Source organism: Schistocerca piceifrons, chromosome 7, assembly GCF_021461385.2.
Source record: "Schistocerca piceifrons isolate TAMUIC-IGC-003096 chromosome 7, iqSchPice1.1, whole genome shotgun sequence".
Taxonomy (NCBI): domain Eukaryota; kingdom Metazoa; phylum Arthropoda; class Insecta; order Orthoptera; family Acrididae; genus Schistocerca; species Schistocerca piceifrons.
In genome coordinates, this window is record NC_060144.1 from 37,965,800 (window position 1) to 37,991,007 (window position 25,208).

The 25,208-nt window shown below is 43.0% G+C and overlaps 1 protein-coding gene across 1 annotated transcript in view; it reads left to right on the forward strand.

Moving 5' to 3' along the window:
• Positions 1 to 25,208, forward strand: part of LOC124805407 (aminopeptidase N-like) — a 521,668-nt gene that overhangs the window by 212,185 nt on the left and 284,275 nt on the right. Inside the window, exons 4-5 of the mRNA XM_047265968.1 lie at positions 1,703 to 1,879; positions 14,823 to 15,155. Coding sequence (XP_047121924.1) covers positions 1,703 to 1,879; positions 14,823 to 15,155 — 510 coding nt within the window. The remainder of the gene's footprint in view (positions 1 to 1,702; positions 1,880 to 14,822; positions 15,156 to 25,208) is intronic.

A 25,208-nucleotide genomic window follows, 5' to 3' on the forward strand; every position in this document is an offset into this window, starting at 1 on the left:
CTGTTCCCATCAGAGCAAAAAAAAAAAAAAAAAAAGTCCTACTCCATCGTTCATGTGTTTCCTCAAAGTCCTTTTCAGCAGTAAGGATTCAACTCTGGACCAACCTCCCACATTATATCACGGAACTGAGTAACGTATTCAGCTTCAGAAGGCAGTTAATGACATGTCATTTCAGTGAGAAACAGACATTCTCTAATGAAAATGGCAGAGACCATTATTATTAGTATCTGCCATCAATTATTTGCCACATATCGTTCCTCAGTCTGTGGTCTGCTACACAGATGACACAACGATAATTGCAACTAACCAGGACATATCAGTATTACAAGTGTCACTGGAATAACTAAATGCTGCAGTAAAACTGTTCTCCTCTGACAAACTGCTGTGTAATCCTGATAGAACCCAGGATCTTCTGTTAGGACTACCTAATGATATACAAACTAGAACAGTTAAACTATTAGGATTCCACATTGACTCCAAATTGAGCTGGAGCGAACACATCAGTCACATCTCCAAAACAATATCAAGGGTAACATACCTAACGTGGAAACTGAGAGTTTTAGTTACTCCTAACCATTTAAGTTTGACATGTTGTGGACTGTACCAGTCTCACATTTCTTATGGACTGCTAGTAATTGGTCAGGGTCACTGTACACATATAAGTGATATACTGAAGATACAAAAAAAAGTCATACGAGAAATTGATACCGCTGGTCCAACAGATGACTGCCGACCTCTGTTTAGAAAACTCAATACATTTACAACTATATAAGAGGAAATACACACTAAATACACACTAACACAGAGGAAAAATTAAAACGGATATTCCGAGACACAGACCAGTAAAAAGAGCCCATTCACCCACACTCAGCTCCCTAAAAATCTCTAACAGATTACCACTTTCAGTGTGGTCTATGCCTCCTCAATTATTTCAAAGAAAACTGTACAGCTGGATGGCTTAAAATCCATTTTATAATATAACAGAATTTTTTGATGAAAAAATGTGAACAGTTGTTAAAATTTAAAATAAATGGCTAAATGCTTGTAGCTGTGTCTGTAATTCAGTATGAATTCTTGTAATTGTGAATATAATTAAGTATAAATATCTGTGATTGAGCATGTAATAAAGTATACCAAACATATGTTAAAACTTAAAGTGTACAGTTAACATATGTTATTGTACATGTAATTAAACATATCAGTATTATTTATAACACATAAAGCCTATGCCATTGTGTTAAAGGTCAACAGCGAATGAAGATGTATCTACTAAAGCGACGATAATGACTACCATTCTCCCTGTGTATGCACCAGTTACCCTTGAACATCCTTCATTCCAATCAGATCTTCCTCCTCTACCGGTATTCTTAGCTGGTGCAGTATCCTCTAATTTCCTTTTCCCAGAATCGCTGTACCAGAAAACATCTATCTTGTACACCTAAAAATTCTCTTCATATCTGCCACTATAATTGTTATTAATAGCTCAAAATAACCCGCTTCCCTAAAGTACAGTATATAAGAGTGTGATTTGATGATAGAAAAAAAAAACGAAATGAAAAGTCGTTCACTGCAGGTTTTTTGGCCATTATTACATTTATAAAACCACAAAACCACTGATAGAAAATTAAACCTCAATTTTCTATCAGTGGTTTTGTGGTTTTATAAATGTCGGTCGCCAGTCTGTAGCTGAGTCGCTTTGCAGGTACCTGGCGGCGACGCAGTTCGCCCCCATGAGCGCCCGCAAGGCGTTCCCCTGCTTCGACGAGCCGGCGCTCAAGGCCAACTTCAGCGTGGCCGTGTACCCGCCCGCCGGCTACGCCGCGCTCTCCAACGGCGCCCTGGACTCGGCGACAGCTGCCGCCACCCGCCACACTCGCAGGTACGCCCTCGAAAAATGTGCCGAGTAAGTAAACAACAGGTCGAGGGCCAGAATAGGAAGACTCGAGTAACTGGTGAAATTCCGCAATAAATACCACGACCGGTAACATACACTCCTGGAAATTGAAATAAGAACACCGTGAATTCATTGTCCCAGGAAGGGGAAACTTTATTGACACATTCCTGGGGTCAGATACATCACATGATCACACTGACAGAACCACGGGCACATAGACACAGACAACAGAGCATGCACAATGTCGGCACTAGTACAGTGTATATCCACCTTTCGCAGCAATGCAGGCTGCTATTCTCCCATGGAGACGATCGTAGAGATGCTGGATGTAGTCCTGTGGAACGGCTTGCCATGCCATTTCCACCTGGCGCCTCAGTTGGACCAGCGTTCGTGCTGGACGTGCAGACCGCGTGAGACGACGCTTCATCCAGTCCCAAACATGCTCAATGGGGGACAGATCCGGAGATCTTGCTGGCCAGGGTAGTTGACTTACACCTTCTAGAGCACGTTGGGTGGCACGGGATACATGCGGACGTGCATTGTCCTGTTGGAACAGCAAGTTCCCTTGCCAGTCTAGGAATGGTAGAACGATGGGTTCGATGACGGTTTGGATGTACCGTGCACTATTCAGTGTCCCCTCGACGATCACCAGTGGTGTACGCCCAGTGTAGGAGATCGCTCCCCACACCATGATGCCCGGTATTGGCCCTGTGTGCCTCGGTCGTATGCAGTCCTGATTGTGGCGCTCACCTGCACGGCGCCAAACACGCATACGACCATCATTGGCACCAAGGCAGAAGCGACTCTCATCGCTGAAGACGACACGTCTCCATTCGTCCCTCCATTCACGCCTGTCGCGACACCACTGGAGGCGGGCTGCACGATGTTGGGGCGTGAGCGGAAGACGGCCTAACGGTGTGCGGGACCGTAGCCCAGCTTCATGGAGACGGTTACGAAAGGTCCTCGCCGATACCCCAGGAGCAACAGTGTCCCTAATTTGCTGGGAAGTGGCGGTGCGGTCCCCTACGGCACTGCGTAGGATCCTACGGTCTTGGCGTGCATCCGTGCGTCGCTGCGATCCGGTCCCAGGTCGACGGGCACGTGCACCTTCCGCCGACCACTGGCGACAACATCGATGTACTGTGGAGACCTCACGCCCCACGTGTTGAGCAATTCGGCGGTACGTCCACCCGGCCTCCCGCATGCCCACTATACGCCCTCGCTCAAAGTCCGTCAACTGCACATACGGTTCACGTCCACGCTGTCGCGGCATGCTACCAGTGTTAAAGACTGCGATGGAGCTCCATATGCCACGGCAAACTGGCTGACACTGACGGCGGCGGTGCACAAATGCTGCGCAGCTAGCGCCATTCGACGGCCAACACCGCGGTTCCTGGTGTGTCCGCTGTGCCGTGCGTGTGATCATTGCTTGTACAGCCCTCTCGCAGTGTCCGGAGCAAGTATGGTAGGTCTGACACACCGGTGTCAATGTGTTCTTTTTTCCATTTCCAGGAGTGTATATCCTGACACAAGTGTAAGAATAACAGGAAACAACGTGTTTACAGATGTCTAAAGATAGCTGTCCTCTGAGAGACAGACATCGATGTTCAAATAATGAGTCAAATGGTTCAAATGGCTCTGAGCACTATGGGACTTAACATCTATGGTCATCAGTCCCCTAGAACGTAGAACTACTTAAACCTAACTAACCTAAGAACATCACACGCATCCATGCCCGAGGCACGATTCGAACCTGCGACCGTAGCGGTCACGCAGTTCCAGACTGAAGCGCCTAGAACTGCACGGCCACACCGGCTGGCAATAATGAGTCGTACACTAACTCTCTGTTACTATGTACTGACAATTGAAGTAGCTCTGTGGCTTGTTTCCAACACTAGGGCGTTTCTGAAATTGTTATGACGTGCAAATAATACACAGCACTGCAAAATGGAAAGAAAAACTACACCAAAACGAAGGGAGAGAGGTGAAGGTAGAAGGAATAAACGAGGTGGCGAAGGAATGGAATACACTCGAAAAGACGATAGTGCTAGCTAAAGAGGCTCCCAAGCACCTTGTTATAGTTGAAAATCTGATTGTGTGTAATTTTTATTTTGGCTGGAGCAATAGTCATGGTAATTTTTTAAAATGATGTTACCGCCTTTTGACAGTAACAATTTTTATTTTATTGGTAAACGATCCACAGTTCGGCGATAGGCAATTTTCAAGTACAGTAACTTATTTATATGTCAAAAGATATCAGGCTGGTATGATATGGAGCGCAATCTGGACCGTATAACAATAGAATAAAAATTGTTGCAGTCAAATGGCTTCAACATCATTAAACAAAATATTTGTGTGTGTGTGTGTGTGTGTGTGTGTGTGTGTGTTTGTGTAAGGTGACACACACTGGTACCGCATCTGAAAAAATACTCCATCAAGGAACACATCAATCAGCAGAATGATACCCCCTACAGGAATGCTGCTATGAATGACGCGGCATTGTTAGGTTCTGAAGGAGCCGAGTGTTGCCGTGGGCCGAAGGGTGGGACGGGAAGGTTTGTCACCCTGCTCCCCACGCCACTGGCTCGCTGCCCGTCCATGTCGAATACTGGCAACTGTGCTACCAGCCGTCAGAGTTCTTCTCTCGACTTTCGGAGTATAGGAAGCAGGAGACCCCGGGTTCGATTTCCAGCCTCGCTACAAATTTTCACTCGCTGCTTCAGCCTACACACAAAAAAGTCGTATTAAAATACTTCAAGGTTACGTACATTGATTCCGAGCCTTATAATAAACGTTAAAGTGACAGTCGAGGTTGGTTACAATGGACCTAGGGATGTTCAGGAGCGTAGAAATCTTTAGTACAGACGTATGACACAAGTGTCACCCAATAACAAGACCACTGAATTCTGCGGAGCACCCCATTCAGCTCTCTTGGCAGTACGTGGCAGCACAATGCACCTAATACGGAAAACGTATGTTTTTGTGGATGTCCGGATACTTTTGATGACATAGTGTAGTCTTTGGTATCTTCGCTACTGCTGCCCTCATCGTCTGATAAAGAAATTACAATAATATGAACAGATTCGTCTCTTACAAATAATTCTATTTTTGACCTTGTAATTTCTTTCCACACATCGTTCACGACGTTCTTCCAGTTTTCTGGCGTCATTCGTATGACAGCCTTATTTACCAGCCTCTCTGTCTCGCAACGTAAAGGTTTTGTTTCGCTCCGTAACATATTTTATTTAAGCCCAGATGAGTTCCGTTGCGTTGTAATGGCAGTGGTGCGGTGGAAGACGTATAACCTTGGGGCCGTGGTTCTCTGCTGATGTATCAGTCACACAATGCGTCTTCTGTGGCTTGTATTGTTTCACTAACTCCAGACGTTCTCCTTTCTGCATATTCTATTCAAAGCCTATTTTATTATCTTTCAAGCAGCTGACTATTTCGTCTCTCCTTGCAGCAACCGTTGGTGCCTTATTTAATTGTACAGAATGGTATGGCGCATTGTCCATTACAAAAACGCTACCAGAACTGACGATTGGTAGCAAACAAGTAACGAACCAGTCTTTGAATGTATCTGCATTCATCTCCTTGTGGTAGTCGACAGTTTTTTTTTTACTGAAACATCATCACAGCACCGGGCACAAAACCGTTCATAGAGGCAGCCCTTCGAAACCAATTGGCACGCTCATAGTCCCATGGCACGTGTCGTCTGTCCACGCGACGGAACGTGCATGACGCACGTTGATCTATGTTTCGTCAATCCATATTACATTTTCCTGATTCATTGCTAGCAACTCGCGCAGGAAACGACGTCTCCATGCTACAGTGTCTCAGTGTATCATTAATACCTTTGTCCTCAGAACTTTTTCCAACGGAAGCCAATTTTTTTCAAAACAATGGAGAGACTCGTCATTCTGCCTGTGAACAAACCACTGTCCGACAGTGTTGCCATCAACTTTTTCAGTATTGGATACTCCTTTCTGCTGTAGTATGCATATATGTGTTGCCTGATAGCACTTTTGTCAAAGTTGTCTGTTTCAGTTGCACGACACGGTCTCTTCCTTGATTTTCCAGGCGTCACAGTAACAAGGCTCGTAGCAGAATTGGCAGCCTCTTTATCATTTGTGACTCTCTTCACTGTCGCTGCAGAGATGTTCAATGCTTCTGCCACCATTATGCCTTTCCCCTTCAAAGTAAACAGGCAATCTGTATACAAATTCGAGTGCTTCGCATTTCAGCGTAGCTCCTTCCCGAAAAGCCCTATTCTCTGCACTACAGGCAGCTATTTTCCACTTATACTCACTTTTACACTCATACACATGGCAAGAAACTCACAGAAGTATCAGAATGGACACGTACACACACAGGCCTGAAAGTAGCACTTGCCGCAACTCACTGAAAGTAGCGGTCGCCCAGCGCTACGGCAACACTTGGGAGTTGCCACGTAATGCAAACAAGAGCTCACGATCTGATTGGCCGCCGTGGGTGCGCGAAGCACGTGCCCCAAGGCCACGTCAACTGTCAGAGCTCTTCTCTCGCCTTATGGAGTATAGGCGGGTGCGTTAGCCACTGAGTCACCTCAGCACAGTGGCTCACTAATCTGGCACGCCTCCCTCCTCCATCCAAATTCTCACTGCTGCCTCACTCTACTTTAAATTCCCCTCTACACACTAACACAATTGCCGGGGGCCTCCATGTTCTGGAATAGCACCAGCGTCGAACTAAGTGGGGGATCCAGCCTGTAGCCCAGGTGCAGGTACTTATACAAATGAAATGGATACTGTTCATGCCTAACTTGGAATTTAAAGTAGTCTGGGGCGGCAGTGAGAACTCGGATCGATGAAGGAGGCATGCCAGGGTAGTGCGTGCAGCTGTGTGAACCACTGTGCTGAGGTGACTAATGCACCCGCCTAGTGTGCAGAAGACCCCGGGTTCGATGCCTTGCCTCAGTACAAATTTTCACTCGCCGCTTTAGTCTGTGTGGAAAAAATCAGATCTGTAGGAGTACAGTAAAGTCTCTGAACTGTGTCATTTCATTTCTATTTTAATGTGTTTAATTTATAATTGAAACGGATTTCGTATCAACAAAAATCATCGTTCTCACTACGAGGTTAGAGCTAACTTCTTGCGTGGAATTATCTACTCACCTTACAGAAAAGACACTCTTTTATATCTTGCGATCGTGATTCTGCTCGCATTGAGAAACGAAATACGATCACTCTGTGTGAAGTTCCGAAAGATTTAGTTAGGCTCATCTCTGAATCTACATGCACACCACCATTCACAGTGACTCTAGCGCACGGAAGAATTGCTGGAAAAAATATGAAATTCGCCAGTGTATTTTTATTTGTATTAAAGCCATTTGCACACGAAACGTTCCATTTTCTTCAAATTTTGTATTACTTTGTTCTTAAACCTACTGCTGAAAAATAAAAACATATATATGACATAAAACTGTGTAGTTTATGTATTGTGTTGCGATCCCCAACTTTTATGCTGCTTCTCTAAAACTGCTATAGGCATTTTATTGATTATATGGAAATCAAATTTTTAGCGGCAGACCCGGTGTTTATTTGCATGCCATAAATATCTACTCACCTCTGAAAACATTATGGAGGGTTCGATTTCTGTCAGGTGTGGTAGAAAACGTTTTATTAGAGGGGCATGAACTACAGCGCATGACAGTTGGGAGGGTCATGTCAACAGAAACAGAGAGACGTAGAGCAAGAGAGAGAGAGAGAGAGAGAGAGAGAGAACGGAGGGGGAAGGAACAGAAATGTGACAGGGATGAGACCGCCGATAAGAGAGGGTAAGGACCGTATGTTTTGCCAAACGTTACCTAATCAACCTTTCACAGAACGTGAAAATGTACGTGGGCGGATACCTGGTGACGTCACAGGGAGGAATTGCTCGTTCCACTACATTGCAAAGCGCGAAATAAAGAATCTGGCAAGCGAAATTTTAGCCTCGTGCACAGGAGCGTGGCCAATACGATTGCAGCGTCAGTTTTACGTCACAATTAGAACTAGAAGCCGCCATATTGTCTGAATTTAAATTCCCGCCTGATATGAATATAAGCCGTTTCAAATCATCAGCAGATTGTCGATTTCTCGAGAACGCGTCCTTTTAGCTACGATTTGTTGCTTATAAGGACAACTACCCCCCCCCCCCCCCCCCCCATAGACCTTGCCGTTGGTGGGGAGGCTTGCGTGCATCAGCACCGTAGGTGCAACCACAACGGAGGGGTATCTGTTGAGAGGCCAGACAAACGTATGGTTACTGAAGAGGGGCAGCAGCCTTTTCAGTAGTTGCACGGGCAACAGTCTGGATGATTGACTGATCTGGCCTTGTAACAATAACCAAAACGGCCTTGCTGTGCTGGTACTGCGAACAGCTGAAAGCAAGGGGAAACTACGGCCGTAATTTTTCCCGAGGGCATGCAGCTTTATTGTATGGATAAATGATGATGGCGTCCTCTTGGGTAAAATATTTCGAAGGTAAAATAGTCCCCCATTCGGATCTCCTGGCGGGGACTACTCAGGAGGACGCCGTTATTAGAAGAAAGAAAACTGGCGTTCTACGTATCGGAGCGTGGAATGTCAGATCCCTTAATCGGGCAGGTAGGTTAGAAAATTTAAAAAGGGAAATGGATAGGTTAAAGTTGGATATAGTAGGAATTAGTGAAGTTCGGTGGCAAGAGAAACAAGACTTTTGGTCAGGTGAATTCAGGGTTATAAATACAAAATCAAATAGGGGTAATGCAGGAGTAGGTTTAATAATGAATAAAACAATAGGAATGCGGGTAAGCTACTACAAACAGCACAGCGAACGCATTGTTGTGGCCAAGATAGACACTAGGCCCACGCCTACGACAATAGAACAAGTCTATATGCCAACTAGCTCTGCAGATGATGAAGAAATTGAAGAAATGTATGATGAAATAAAAGAAATTATTGAGATAGTGAAGGGAACGAAAATTTAATAGTCATGGGTGACTGGAAATCGGTAGTAGGAAAACGGAGAGAAGGAAACGTAGTAGGTGAATATGGATTGGGGGTAAGAAATGAAAGAGGAAGCCGCCTGGTGGAATTTTGCACAGAGCACAACTTAACCATAGCTAACACTTGGTTCAAGAATCATAAAAGAAGGTTGTATACATGGAAGAATCCTGGAGATACTAAAAGGTATCAGATAGATTATATAATGGTAAGACAGAGATTTGGGAACCAGGTTTTAAACTGTAAGACATTTCCAGGGGCAGATGTGGACTCTGACCACAATCTGTTGGTTATGAACTGTAGATTAAAACTGAAGAAACTGCAAAAAGGTGGGAATTTGAGGAGATGGGACCTGGATAAACTGAAAGAACCAGAGGTTGTAGAGTTTCAGGGAGAGCATAAGGGAACAATTGACAAGAATGGGGGAAAGAAATACAGTAGAAGAAGAATGGGTAGCTTTGAGGAATGAAGTAGTGAAGGCAGCAGAGGATCAAGTAGGTAAAAAGACTAGGGCTAGTAGAAATCCTTGGGTGACAGAAGAAATATTGAATTTAACTGACGAAAGGAGAAAATATAAAAATGCAGTAAATGAAGCAGGCAAAAAGGAATACAAACGTCTCAAAAATGAGATCGACAGGAAGTGCAAAATGGCTAAGCAGGCGTGGCTAGAGGACAAATGTAAGCATGTAGAGGCTTATTTCACCAGGGGTAAGATAGATACTGCCTACAGGAAAATTAAAGAAACCTTTGGAGAAAAGAGAACGACTTGTATGAATATCAAGAGCTCAGATGGGAACCCAGTTCTAAGCAAAGAAGGGAAAGCAGAAAGGTGGAAGGAGTATATAGAGGGTCTATACAAGGGCAATGTACTTGAGGGTATTGTTATAGAAATGGAAGAGGATGTAGATGAAGATGAAATGGGAGATACAATACTGCGTGAAGAGTTTGATAGAGCACTGAAAGACCTAAGTCGAAACAAGGCCCTGGGAGTAGACAACATTCCATCAGAACTACTGACAGCCACAGGAGAGCCAGTCCTGACAAAACTCTGTCATCTGGTGAGCAAAATGTATGAGACAGGCGAAATGCCCTCAGACTTCAAGAAGAATATAATAATTCCAATCCCAAAGAAAGAAGGCGTTGACAGATGTGAAAATTACCGAACTATCAGTTTAATAAGTCACGGCTGCAAAATACTAACGCGAATTCTTTACAGACGAATGGAAAAATTGGTAGAAGCCGACCTTGAGGAAGATCAGTTTGGATTCCGTAGAAATATGGGAACACGTGAGGCAATGCTGACCCTACGACTTATTTTAGAAGCTAGATTAAGAAAAGGCGAACCTACTTTTCTAGCATTTGTAGACTTAGAGAAAGCTTTTGACAATGTTGACTGGAATACTCTCTTTCAAATTCTGAAGGTGGCAGGGGTAAAATACAGGGAGCGAAAGGCTATTTACAATTTGCACAGAAACCAGATGGCAGTTATTAGAGTTGAGGGGCATGAAAGGGAAGCAGTGGTTGGGAAGGGAGTGAGACAAGGTTGTAGCCTATCCCCGATGTTATTCAATCTGTATATTGAGCAAGCAGTAAAGGAAACAAAAGAAAAATTCGGAGTAGGTATTAAAATCCATGGAGAAGAAATAAAAAGTTTGAGGTTCGCCGATGACATTGTAATTCTGTCAGAGACAGCAAAGGACTTGGAAGAGCAGTTGAACGGAATGAACGGTGTCTTGAAAGGAGGATATAAGATGAACATCAACAAAAGCAAAACGAAAATAATGGAATGTAGTCGAATTAAGTCGGGTGGTGCTGAGGGAATTAGATTAGAAAATGAGACACTTAAAGTAGTAAAGGAGTTTTGCTATTTGGGGAGCAAAATAACTGATGATGGTCGAAGTAGAGAGGATATAAAATGTAGACTGGCAATGGCAAGGAAAGCGTTTCTGAAAAGAAATTTGTTAACATCGAGTATAGATTTAAGTGTCAGGAAGTCGTTTCTGAAAGTATTTGTACGGAGTGTAGCCATGTATAGAAGTGAAACATGGACGATAACTAGTTTGGACAAGAAGAGAATAAAAGCTTTCGAAATGTGGTGCTACAGAAGAATGCTGAAAATTAGATGGGTAGATCACATAACTAATGAGGAGGTATTGAATAGAAGTGGGGAGAAGAGGAGTTTGTGGCACAACTTGACAAGAAGAAGGGACCGACTGGTAGGACATATTCTGAGGCATCAAGGGATCACAAATTTAGCATTGGAAGGCAGCGTGGAGGGTAAAGATCGTACAGGGAGACCAAGAGATGAATACACTAACCAGATTCAGAGGGATGTAGGCTGCAGTAGGTACTGGGAGATGAAGACGCTTGCACAGGATAGAGTAGCGTGGAGAGCTGCATCAAACCAGTCTCAGGACTGAAGACCACAACAACAACAACAACAACAACAACAAGGACCACTAGTGATAACAGTGGCATGCGTTGCTTTTCCTCTGCCTTGAATAGCAAGCATGTTTTGTGAGTTTTGAAGGGGTGAAACCGGGGGTAGGCGTACACTCGTCATCACTTGCAATGTCTTCCGAAGAAGATGCCTCTCTATCGCTCGTAGAACTGGGTTTCTCTAGAAAATTATCACCACTTTTCAAGCAAACAGCTGGTGAAAAATGACGATCTGGAAACGCATTCCTATTCACAGGCCAAATTCCTAGTGAGCGGAAGAAGGCACTACTCCGGAAGTCCAACTGCTGCAGCTCGGCCGTAGGCTTCATTCGACAGTCCAGATGCCTAAAACTGTGTTACGGTTGTACCCGCGTATTCACGTAACCACTTGTCCTCGGGCTTGGATGAAGTAGGTGTTAAGAGGTGCAAAACACGAAACGTCAAGTGGTTCCAGCCTGTTGGTAGTGTGTCAGGTAATTGCAACACGATAGTGCCATTATCAAGAGCGTACACGACTGCCTATAGATATGTGCTGTGTGACCAAGTAGCAGACGCACGGGAGAATCGTTGGTACAGTTGATACGGTTTTTGAAGTATTTGAGCCACGACAAAAACAATTCAGAATTAGTGTAGCCAGTTTCTGAGGTGTCACCTGGCACTTCCTGGTGCGGCACCCGTTTCAGCTTCTCGCTGCCTCCTCCTACGCTCGAACATAATCGTGGGTGGAATAAAGCGTCCAGCAACACTGACAGCGCAAACAGCTGTGGTGTTGACTCCTCGCTCCTCGCTTGTGGTATGTCCCATTTGGTGCTTGACTTTCTGCGCGATGACGTTTTGTTTGCTTTTATGAACCGTCGTAAATCTAGATTCGTCGACGTTAAGGACACTATTGTTTTCTGAAGGTGGTCCAAGAACTGACTCACGTTCTCTCTATTAAACACATTTGGTCTGGCCACTGACGATCCTTCTGGCTGACGGGGGGAAAGCTGTGGATTTCGTCTCGTAAATAAATAAAACCACGTTCTAACCGCCATTTTCTTTTTGCTGTTCAAAGAATGGAGTAGTTCATATTTCCCTGTTATGTCGAATGCAATTTTACGAACATCTTTCTCTTCAGATAAAAGAAGATGACCTGCGAAAACTTTTTCCATCTCAGTTGTAAACGTCGATTGTCTTCCGAATAACTTAACTTCATTTGAGAACGTGTTTTTACGACCGGCACGTCTCTTTACTGTAGCTTTGGGTACTCCATACACACGGGCACACTCGTTAAGTTCACGGTCACCGTTTCTGTATGCTGCCACCACAAGCTTCAACTCATCTTCCGGCCATTTCCCTTACATTCCCCTGTTTCCTAAACCTAAAAAGATTACCCGTACCTATTATTTGTCGTAAAAGTTTTGCCATCTCGAAAATCTAAAAACATATCGCGTGCCTATTACTTACTGTAAAAGTGCACTTAAATATTATTTGTCACAAGTTTGTCGTAAAATGGACTGGCCCAAATTAGGAAACAGGAATTGGTACAACTTTGGACTACTGGACGCCATATAAGTAAAGATAACGGTACAGGAATACAAAAAACGAAATTCTAGTTATGCGATGTGTAATTATTAACTAATGAATGGCACTTACGAACTATACTGCAGATAATTTATTTACTTACTCGTAGTGTATAGATAAAACCTTACGATTTGTAGCACAACACTTGCAGCAAGAACGAAGAAACTACACTACTGGCCATTAAAATTGGTACACCAAGAATAAATGCAGATGATAAACGGGTATTCATTGGACAAATTTATTATACTAGAACTGACATGTCATTACATTTTCACGCAGGTTTGGTGCACAGATCCTGAGAAATCAGTACCCAGAACAACCACCTCTGGCCGTGATAACGGCCTTGATACGCCTGGGCATTGAGTCAATCAGAGCTTGGATGGCGTGTTCAGGTACAGCTGCCCATGCAGCTTCAACACGATACCACAGTTCATCAAGAGTAGTGACTGGCGTAATGTGACGAGCCAGTTGCTCGGCCACCACTGACCAGACGTTTTCAATTGGTGAGGGATCTGGAGAATGTGACGGTCAGGGCAAGAGTCGAAGATTTTCTGTATCCAGAAAGGCCCGTACAGGACCTGTAACTTGCGGTCGTGCATTACCATGCTGAAATGCAGGGTTTCGCAGGGATCGAATGAAGGGTAGAGCCACTGGTCGTAACACATCTGAAATGTAACGTCCACTGTTCAAAGTGCCGACAATGCGAACAAGACGTGACCGAGACGTGTAACCAATGGCACCCCATACTATCAGCATGGCGATGACAAATACACGCTTCCAATGTGTCGCCAAACACGGATGCGACCATCATGATTGTGTAAACAGAACCTGGATTCATCCGAAAAAATGACGTTTTGCCATTGTGCACCCTGGTTCGTCGTTGAGTACACCATCGCAGGCGCTCTTATCTGTGATGCAGCGTCAAGGGTAACCGCAGCCGTGGTCTCCAAGCTGATAGTCCATGCTTCTGCAAACGTCGTCGAACTGTTCGTTCAGCTGGTTATTGTCTTGCAAACGTCCCCATCTGTTGACTCAGGAATCGAGACGTGGCTGCACGATCTGTTACAGCCAGGCGAATGAGATGCCTGTCATCTCGACTGCTAGTGATACGAGGCCGTTGGGATCCAGCATGGCGTTCCGTATTACCCTCCTGAACCCACTGATTCCATATTCTGCTAACAGTCGTTGGATCTCGACCAACGCGTGCAGCAATGTCGCGAACGATAAACCGCAATCGCGATAGGCTACATTCCGACCTTTATCAAAGTCGGAAACATGATGGTACGTATTTCTCCTTCTTACACGAGGCATCACAACAACGTTTCACCAGGCAACGCCGGTCAACTGCTGTCTGTGTATGAGAAATCGGCTGGAAACTTTCCTCATGTCAGCACGTTGTAGGTGTCGCCACCGGCGCCAATCTTGTGTGAATGGTCTGAGAAGCTAATCATTTGCATATCACAGCATCTTCTCCTTGACGGTTAAATTTCGCGTCTACAGAACGTCATCTTCGTGGTGTAGCATATAGTTTACATTAATGGCACCTGTTCTCACTTCAATGACTGTCGTCGACTGTCCGCCGTGCTACTTGACCTCGACAGCGTTCCTCACCAGTAGAGCCAACTCTCAAGTTTAAAGTTACCGGCACCCAGTGAAAAACAAAGGTCGTCCAACTTAGGGAACGGTCCGATATCGGTGACTCTCCTCTGTTAGTAAATATCTTGTTTACGATTGCCAATGATGAGCTCCTAGCTCGATATCGGCACAGGAAAATAAAAATATGGAAAGTGAGCAGCGTCGTCTTCGTTTATAGATGCATATAGTGTCGTCTGTCACCCACACGAAGGCCGTAAACGTAACATTTGACTTTATTACGATGCATACGGTAACGACGTCACAGTAATTCGAGACGGATACCGCAGGACCCTGCCGGCAGCGGAGAGTCGCGGCGCCGTGACGTTCGAGACGACGCGGCCGATGCCCACCTACCTGGTGGGGGTGGTCGTCTACGACGCGGAGACCTTCACCGCCGACGAGAGGCCGGCCTCCGAGTCGTGGGGCGCCCTGCGGGTCTGGTCGAGGCAGGACACGGCCGACCAGCGCGGCCTGGCGCAGGACGTGGCCGCCGCCGCGCTCGACTACCTGGGCGGCCTCTTCCCGGACTTCTTCCGGTACATGGTACCCAAGATGGACCAGGTCGCTGTCCCGGACTTCTACTTCGGTGCCATGGAGAACTGGGGGCTCGTCACGTACAGGTAGGTACGGCGGCTGCTGTATGTCGCTATCCTTACATCTACTGGTCGGAGCGGAGAAAGCGCGCGTTTTCTAAACTGCTAGCTTTCAGTGGGGAGTGGGGGGTGTCGATCTCGGGTCACCTCTGGCGGACATGTTCTGTGGTCAGTCTTCGACGTCTTTTCCACGGAAATATTAATGTGAATGTCGAGGTAGAGGAAAGGTGCCTAATATGAGACACACTTTGGTAACCCCATTAAAAGACCTAAAAGTAAGTGCAATTGTATTTTTTATGATGGTAATAATGTCTTGCATTATTTAATTTTATCATACAGTTATCTTATTTGCAATAATAAACAGTCTTTCAGAGTAGTAATTAAATCTTCACAAACATGGCATTTCGTAGAAATGAGATCAAGCTTTCCTAATATAAGACAGTAATAATATTTTGCTTTAATTATTTTACTACAGAATAATGACATATGAATATATAATTTTTATATGTTCATTCATTTCTGTTATCCTTCACTCATTTCACACTACTTATGCTTATATTTACGACATCCGGGGCAAACAATATTGTCTTCTGTGAGACCGCGCTCTTCATGAGCCCAGCGACAACATTTCGTGCACTGTGCCTATTTCTCCCCCTGTTTGTCTTCAAAAAAGCGCCCAGTACAACACAGACACGCTGTGTCATCGTCATCACTGCTGTCTGAATCCCCACTATCATCAAGATGGACATCGGATGCCAAGTCACTAGACGATTCTTCTGCTTTAGTTCTACGATTTGAAGATTTTCCACTCTTCTCCCAAAATTAACTTTCTGGCTGCTTTCTTAGCTTCAGTCTCTGATTTCTTCTGTTTAGATTCTTGCAATTGCTTCGCATAAGGAGTTGAAGGTAGTAACGCAGCAGAGCACGAACGCGATGTTTGACCTACTTGACTATCTCGGTAGTTTTGCGATGTGTGGGAGAGGTCTGATGTCTGCCGGGCTGACAGCTTGACCATCACCATCAGTAGCTTCATTTTCGTTTTTGGAATCTCTTTCTTGAAGGACGTCTGCATGGCGATGAACTGAAAATTCCTGTTCCCTAAAGATGTTTCTGTTACATAGATGCTTCCATTGTTGCTGCTCGGTTGTAAGCTGCCCCAAATAACCTGGCTATTAATAATGGGGTTATAACACGACCTGGATTACTTGTCAACCACGTTTCTATCTCTTGGGCATAGTAGGTTTTCAAAGGCCCCATAAATCCAACGTCAAGCGGCTGCATTTTATGCGTTGAGTGAGGTGGCAAACATACAATATAAACATTGTTTTCACGTGCTTTATCTAACACATCGAGATTCTTTGTGTGGGAATAATGCCCATCAAGAATCAAAATAACAGGGTCATTTGAAGATGGCTTTACATGACTCACAAAATGATCAAACCACTGAGTAAAAATGTGAGTTTGTATCCAGCCACTTGGATGACAAGCTGATATTGATCCTGCAGGTGCACCGTCCATCAATTCCTGCTTCATATTCTTCCTTGGGAAGACGATTAGTGGTGGAACATAAGTGCCAGCCGCGTTCATACACGTTACAACTGTGACGAGATTTCCCCTTTCTGATGAAGTCAAGGCAGCAGCTTGTCTCTTCCTTTTCCTAGCAATAACCTTGCTGTGTTTGTGCTGCACAGACGTCACCCCAGTTTCGTCAACACTGAAGACTCGTTGCGGGTTATGGTTCACTTTAGATAGCACAGATTCGTAAATATCAAAGAATCTCCCCACATTTTCTGGAGTGAAAGCTGTCACTCATGCTGCTGCAAGACCCTGAGGAGTTCTCATTGATAAAATGGGATGTCTCTTAAGGAATGCTCGGGGCCATTGCTTTCCTGCTGAAGCTTATTCTGAATTGAAGGGATTCTTGAGCCTATTCCTGACAGCTAACTGTAAGGCCATGCTTCGTATGTCCTTACATTTAAGAGCATAAAATCGCTCTTCCATTGCAAGGCAGTATTTCACTAGTTCATCTTCCAGTTGAGATGAGAGAACAGGCCATCTGCCAAGATTAACACCAACCAGCTTATCGGGTGTACGAGTTTTATCCTTCACACACCTTTTCAAACTACGTTTTGGTACAGCAAAAACTTTTGAGGCTTTTAAGTACCCCATCTCGCTATTTCTCACACATGTAATGGTACGAACCATGGCGTCTTTATCCTGCGTTTTCCTTTTAGATGCCAATGCCATCTACAAATAATAAATACAATAATCAGACATACTTCTTAAAGGACTTCTATGATTTTATTTGTTAGTACAGTGAACGGAGTAATATTGATCAACTTCTGAGCAAAATACTGCCTTGAAAGAAAGTTCCAGAAAAAATTCCAATTTCTGATCATAAGACTAGTCAAAGCAATCCCTGTTTATGATAATTTAATCGAATTAAAATAAACGCAGTTGCCAAACTTTTACTACAATAAATGATAAAATACTGTTATCTCATGATAGTATTGCGCAAATTACATATAACAAATCGTGAGAGAACGAGTTACCCCAATATTCGACAGGTATCGTAATATGCGACACTGTCGCGTATTTGGATCCCCATACTATCGCATATTAGGAATTTCGCCATCTTACACAAAGAATCACGCACTTGCTTACAACGTTCGTTGGAAAATGAACTTAACTGTCAATAATTATAGGGAATACCGTCACAAATAACAACAATAACAGAGAACAGTAATATCCACTCACCTTTAAGCTGAAATATTGTCTTAACACTGGTGTCGCAAAAACTCCAAACACAAGAAATTTTGTATCAACCTCTGCATACTGTGTCCGGCTCAACTATGGAGTCCTACTCGCTGTGCCGTCGTCTGGCATGCAATAGACGTGTTTAAGAAACTCTCCACCAGAGTGCAACCCCTAACATGAGCACAGTTGTGGTGGTTCATATTAGGGAACTATCGCATAATAGGCACCTTTCCTCTACAGTCCCAGATCGAGACAACCTATTCCACTGGGTCGACGCGTTTGAGAGTACTGGCTCTGTGATGAAGAAAAAACCTTCAGGTCTTCCCCATTCAGTCCCAACTTCGGGAAATGTAGACAAGAGTGAGAGGGGCAGTTCTCACTAGCCCGAAACGATCTGCTAGGCGACAGGCTGTAGTGTCAGGTCGTGTCGTTCGCTTCGTCACATCTTGCGACTGTACCGAGCGAGGTGGCGCAGTGGTTGGCTCAATCGAATCGCATTCGGGAGAACGACAGTTCCAATCCGCGTCCAGCCATACAGATTTAGGTTTTCCATGATTTCCCTACATCGTTCCAGGCAAAAATGCTGGGATGGTTCCTGCGAAACGGCACCGCCGATTTCCTTCCCCGAGCTTGTCCTGTGCCTCTAATGACCTCTACGTCGACCGGACGGTAAACCCAATATTCCTTCCGTTTTACGTGACTATACACCCACATAAAATTATGATCGTCCAGAAGATGAGTGAAAGGGGTTTTGTGCAACGCAAAGAATTTTGTGGCATAACTTTTAACTCAGGAGGTGACTATTCCGTAACACGTACCACGAGCTGGGGCCTCTGTGACTCCTGTGTTTAAGCTGAGTTTTAAGGTGCTAATTATTTCAGATTTTTAATTTAAGTTATATGACACTTATTTTACAATTATTTAAGTGTTGTTTAAGGGGGGATGTAACGGAAAATTTAAAAAGTTATTTAAAAAGTCTTTACAGCCATATTTATTTATGTACAAATCTAAAATTTTGCATGTCTAAAGCAAAAAAGCTGTGTTTTAACGGAAAAATGTAATAAAATATGCAGGAATAATATTTTGCCAGAAATTTGAATTTTTAATTTTTTGTTGTAGTTTTTATAAAAAGCCATAACTCAAACTCTATTCATGCAATTAACATGAAAATTTTATTGTAGTGTTCTGAGATAGTTATAAGACCACTGAACTACAGTTATTAATTTATGTTGCAAACTGTATCATTAAAAGAGGTTTTAATTTTGCACATCCAAAAATTTTGCACATCTAAAAATCAGAATGTAATTACAGTATCTCGTATTTTTTAGTTCCAGGAAGACAGCAACACGTTGCGAATTTCATAGCGTTACACGTATACTTTTAAGATAAAAGGCTTTTAATAACCCAAAAAGTATGTAACAGAGAAAACTGAACCTCATTTTCTTCTCATACTTCTACATGTAATGAGCTTACCTCAGTTTTAAAATCCTCAATGCTGACGCTCCTCATCCTCCAGGTTTCTCTTCTCTCCCCTTCGAATCTGCCTGGCCTGTGTTTTCAGGTAAAACACTGATCTGTTAGCTTTATTGATCCTGCTCTCGTCTATGGAGTAAAATGTTTTTGTTGTAAACACACCAGTATCTATACTAACTCTCTTCACCACTTCAATTCTGCGATTATTTCCATTATTGTAACATAAAACAGCATCACAGACACATGTTTTGAGTTCTTCAGGTCTACAGAATGTCCTTTTTGAGCATATAATCCAAATTAAATTATTGAGGCTTTCATTTGCATTTCGTATCTTTCCGTCAAGACACTTCCTCAATAAATCAGGGTTTGGAAGAAACCTGAATATGGGCGTAATAGCATTCATAGCAGGTTCTGGTAATGAGTGTTTACGTGAATACGTCTCATTTCTATTGTTGAACTTACACCAGTCGTCTTTCAGACACATAGGGGGCGTTGGTGTTTGGTCAGTGGATAGTTCGTGGAAAAAAATTTCCCACAGAGCACGCTTCATTGCCTCTAAAGTATGTGTGTTTTTCCTGATAGCTCTCCCATAAAATAACTGACGATAACCAGTTTCGTTCAGAGTAACCCTGCCTTTTCCTCCCAGAGATTTTCCATCCTCAAGTAATACACCTTTCTTCTCTTTCAGAGAGCGATGAAGCCTACAGCCAAGCCTCTTTTGGATGTGGCCAAAACATTCCAACTTTTATATTGTTGTATTGAACGGATTTTTATCGGTTACAGCTTTTAACGAATAGGAGTTCCAATCACCAAGGTATTCAGTATATCTAATACCATACTGGTACTCAAATCTGGAGAACATCCTCACAACTGCAGCATCTTCCATGCCCCCACTTGAGCCACTATAATTTTTATAGCTTGCTACTGCTTTCTCTTCTTGCCACAGTTTCGCACTGTCTTCATCGTTGGACATATACCTTGTTGCACACTGGTGGCAGTATTTAGACATAATTTCTACATCTAAACCTTTACCCGAGTCAATATCAATAACAGATGCAACTCCATACAGAGATGTGTTACCCCTTTTCATCCAGTTCCCATTTACATTCATACGCAGGCCAGTAACATTTGTAGGAGATTCACTGTCATGAATATCTGCCCCAGAATCCATTTCTTTCTGGTTTATTTCCACCAATTTCTCCACTGCTTTCGTCATAGAAACTTTGGCAGTATCGCATACAAATGGTTCAAATGACTCTAAGCACTTTGGGACAACATCGGAGGTCATCAGTCCCCTAGACGTAGAACTACTTAAACTTAACCCGAGGACATCACACACATCCATTCCCGAGGCAGGATTCGAACCTGTGACCGTAGCAGCAGACTGAAGGGCCTAGAACCTCTCGGTCACAGCGACCGGCTATCGCATACAGCATCAGACATTTCTTTATTTATTTTTTCAATCGTTACACAAGGTGTAGGTACGTTCAGGAAACCAAACAATAAATTACCTCCTTCCGTGCCCTGTCCAAGGCATCTCAGAGCATATGCTAATCTATAATTGCTTTCATAGGTACCAGTGTCAGTTTTTTTAGAGGAGGGAAATGAAAATTCATAGCCACACGAATTACAAATTAATTTAAAATCACAAGCTATTCCCAATCTTCTTTCTTTAACAACAATCATGCATTATGTATTTGTACAGCTAACACATGAACATGACAACTTTATACCCTGGCAGAGAAGCTCTAAATCAATAAGTCTGAATCAAGTGGAATTCATATCATCACTCACGCACCTGTACAATTCTCCTGCTGAAGATGAGAGCTTATGTTCTTCATTTCGAGCTGCTTCCTCTTTTTTGTTGGTAAACCGATTTACATGAAACCTCCGTTTCCTAAACACAGTTTTTCCGCCACCCATTACGCATAAATCTTGAGTTCCGCGTAAAGGTTTGCAAATTCAACCTTCCATCTACTAATATGTCTTAGTATTGTCAAAACGTAAATAAACCACATCCAAGAAAGTTTTCAGGCAAATATATAGATGCCAGCCATAGATATAGATATCAGCCAGAGATATTGAAAGAAATTCCGCTGAAGGAAGCAGTTTCCCAAATGTTGGAAGAGGTGGGAGTGACCGCCAGTGCACACTTAATCAGTTTAACAATTTGAAGGCATTTCTAAATCTGCTATCATGACAAAATTGACATACAACATAGATTGAACTGTGTAGGTCAAGAAAATAACATTTTTGAAAAATCGATTTTTTGGACCAAAATCCATTAAGTATTCCTTGTCGATTTTATTGCACAAAATAAAGGCTGCCGTATTTTACTTCTTATCACTCAAAATCAATAGTGTAGTTTTTTAAACAGTATGTGTAAACGAAATGTTAGAAATGAATTTTACACCCTGAACAATTAAAGTATCTTTGTAGCAAATAAAATTTTACATAAAACTGAATTCCAGCATTTAAAGGTGCGCATAGAAATTTCTCTCGATAGGTACAAAAATCGAAAAATTGACATTTAGCTGCTGGGATCTACATTTTTTCTTACCACCAATCAGATCGCATTTGATCTGAATGATCCACTGCTAGCCGAGCTGTGGTCGCTGGCTTTTGCAAAATCGTCGTCTTTTTCTCCTATTTCATGATCTATATCACTGACATCTTTGTCCATCCACGGGCTAACAATTTCGTCAAACTTGGGACCGTGAAAAACCGACGCGTTCCTCCGACAACATTTTGTACTATACGGAGGAAAACAGTTAGGTACTGCACGAGGCACAGTTTACGAGATCCCCAGCACACCTACCACGTATCGACAAAGAAGGTGATAAAGCAACCGAGAAGAAAATATTGTAGGGTTGGCGATTTAAAGAGCGTAAGGGTCCGTAGTAACATTCGGTCAGAACTGACTTTGGAGAGCGAGTTCGAAAATTTTCGCACGGTCTCGAGGATGCACACCTCGCGAGCTGAGAGACAACTGACGCTATTACGACGGAAGACGCACAAATCCCAATAATGATGAGTGCTGAAGCCCGTTTCCATCTAGATGATTACGTAAAGTTGCAGAACTGCTGGTGCTGGGCGTTGGAGAACTAACCGGAAACCTCTCTACTGTTTACATGTAACAACAGTGTGACAGTGTGGTGCCGTGTGCCCTTTTTCGACCGGGGCGAGGGGTGGGGGGGGGGGGGGGAGTGCAGTTATTGTGACATCAGCACCCTACATCAAAATATTAAACAACTTTCTGGGTATAGAACTTGAACCGCATGTGGTGCCCACTGGGTGGTGTGCCACAGCTCACACGTAGAGAGCATCCGTGGAAGTGGTTAGACAAATGTTTCCTGGACACGTCATTTCACGATACGGCAGTTTCTCGCCCAGCACGCTCGTCCGCGATTTCCTTTTTTGGGACTGCCTGAAATCCAGAGTATACGCGAATGAGCCCACACAGTAGAAGCCCTGAAAATGTCCGTTCATCGAGAAACTGATGCCGTGACGAACGAAATATTGGAAAAAGGTTTGCAGGTCACGAAGGAGAGGCTCCGAATTACCGTCCGCGATTAATGATCTCATTTAATGACATTATTTTCCGAAGCTAATTAATGTACATAAATTTAAAAATTTGAATAGAAATATTACAGGGTTCACACGTTTCGTAAAAGTGCATAAAAGTACTTAATTTTTACGCTGCGCAATAAAAGTGCTTATTTTGTCCTTATTTTAAATTACGGTTCTTACAAGTCCTTATTTTTGTCGTCGCAATTATGTTAAAGCATAAAAATCGATTAATTTGTCGAAGTTAAGAAGGTGAAAAAAAGGCTGCATCGATAGGTCGAAGGTGAAATCAGCGGCGTGACGTGTAGGGCGAGAGGGCTGAGGCTATCCCCGCCGCAGGCGTGTTGAAGCGAGTGGTGGTACGACTACACACAGTACTGCCAACTGACACCATTTGCTGTATATAAACTCATTGCTGCAGTGCCGCTATTGGGAGGTACTACACGTTGGCAGTAATGGCAAGGAGCACGGAAACATTGACTATTTTTCATTCTATTGACTTCTATAAACATTGTAACCATCACAGTTTAAATGTATTGGTGCACCTACGCAATTCCGTGCAGAGAGGACTATAAAAATTAATGTGACGTACTTACTTCAACTGCTTGCGTAAGAAAAACGTTTATCGAAGATCAAGCACACGTGCAATGAAGGATATTGCTGGTAAGTTTTTAAAGAATTTGCCTTAATTGTATTACAATGATACTATTAAATGTTATTATAAAGGTACTGTATGGAAGTTATCATCTGCTTGCGCGTGTCTCTTTTATTCTCGACCTCACTACAGCATTGAGTGCAAGTATTGTCAGTAAAGAAAAAGTGCTTAACAGTCCTTAATTTTTATTTTGTACATTCAGTACGAACCCTGTAATTATTATTTAATATAAAACAATTTTTCTATGAATGAAATAGGTGAAGTAATTTAGATAGAGAGTACTTTCCAATGTAGCAAATATTAGGGCTTCGTCCCATACCACTTGTATGTAGAGGACCGAAACAATGTCTCTCCGCATATTGTAATTACGCTGTCACGTAATTACAGTGCCACATAAACAGCAACGGACCGACAACACTTCCCAAAGTTACATCTGTCAATATCTCTCCATCCGAGGCAACTAGCTGCATCCTACCTACTAAGAAATCCTCAGTCCATTGACAAATTTCGTGCGATACCACACAAGGTAGCACTTTCATTAAGAAGCGCTGATGTGTTACTGAGTCAAATGCTTTAAGGAAGTCTAGAATTACTGCAACCACCTCCCTGCATCGATTAGTGTTTTTCAGGACGTCATATGACAAACGTTCGACTTTGCTTTTTAAAATCCTTGTGGTTGCGATGGAGAAAGTCATTCTGTTAAAGATGCCTCCTTTATTTAAGCTCTGAATATGTTATAAGATTCTGCAATAGATCAGCCTTAAGAACAGACTTGAGCAATATGCATTCTCGTACTTAAACATATATATCTCCAAAAATATTACTTCTAAATAAGTGAAACTTGAGACTATTATGTATAACGTAATGCTTGATATTCCATGGTAGTTTTGTTTGAAAATGCGCATTTACGTACATTTTATAAGAATTCGAGTTTTTAATTACCATTGTTTCTGTAACGTATCTTTTCTCGTAAAGTCATCAGGCAATAAAACTGGAATTTCACAGTTTACGTCTGCATAACAATCTAATAAAACGTGTAGAACAGATTTTAGTTTAAGGTCGAAGTTGGTTTGAAATTAATTTTTCAGTTTTATGTTACCCAGGACTGCTCTATTTTTCTCATATTTTATAGCAGAACTTTTCTCAGAGAAAAGATAACTGAAAAGTACTGCAGAGGATTATTCAGTAACTAATTCTTAATGACTATGACAAATTTCGGGATGTCAGCTTTTATAGTTCCTGAGGAAAGGTACATTAAAGCTCAAAAAGTCAGTTTACGGCAATTCGCATTTAAAATTTTTACTTCAATTTTTGACAATATTGCTATACCTTAAGTAACTAATGCTGTCCACATCCATAACTTTCATTTTCTTCCTCATCTAATCCCTCCCCGTGCCTCCTTTCCCTACTCAACTTTTGCATTTCTTCTTGTGCTGCCTGAACTTTGTCCAGTCGCGCTCCATCGATGCTTCTGAATATTTCCAGTGTGAACGTACCTGAGTGGAAGCCTTAGTATGTGCAGGCCTTAATCCTATCTGCTCTTCCACTACTGAACACTAGACGGGCATCACATGCAGCTATCTTCACAACAGCTGAGGACACTACTGTGCCGGCTGGAGTGGCCGTGC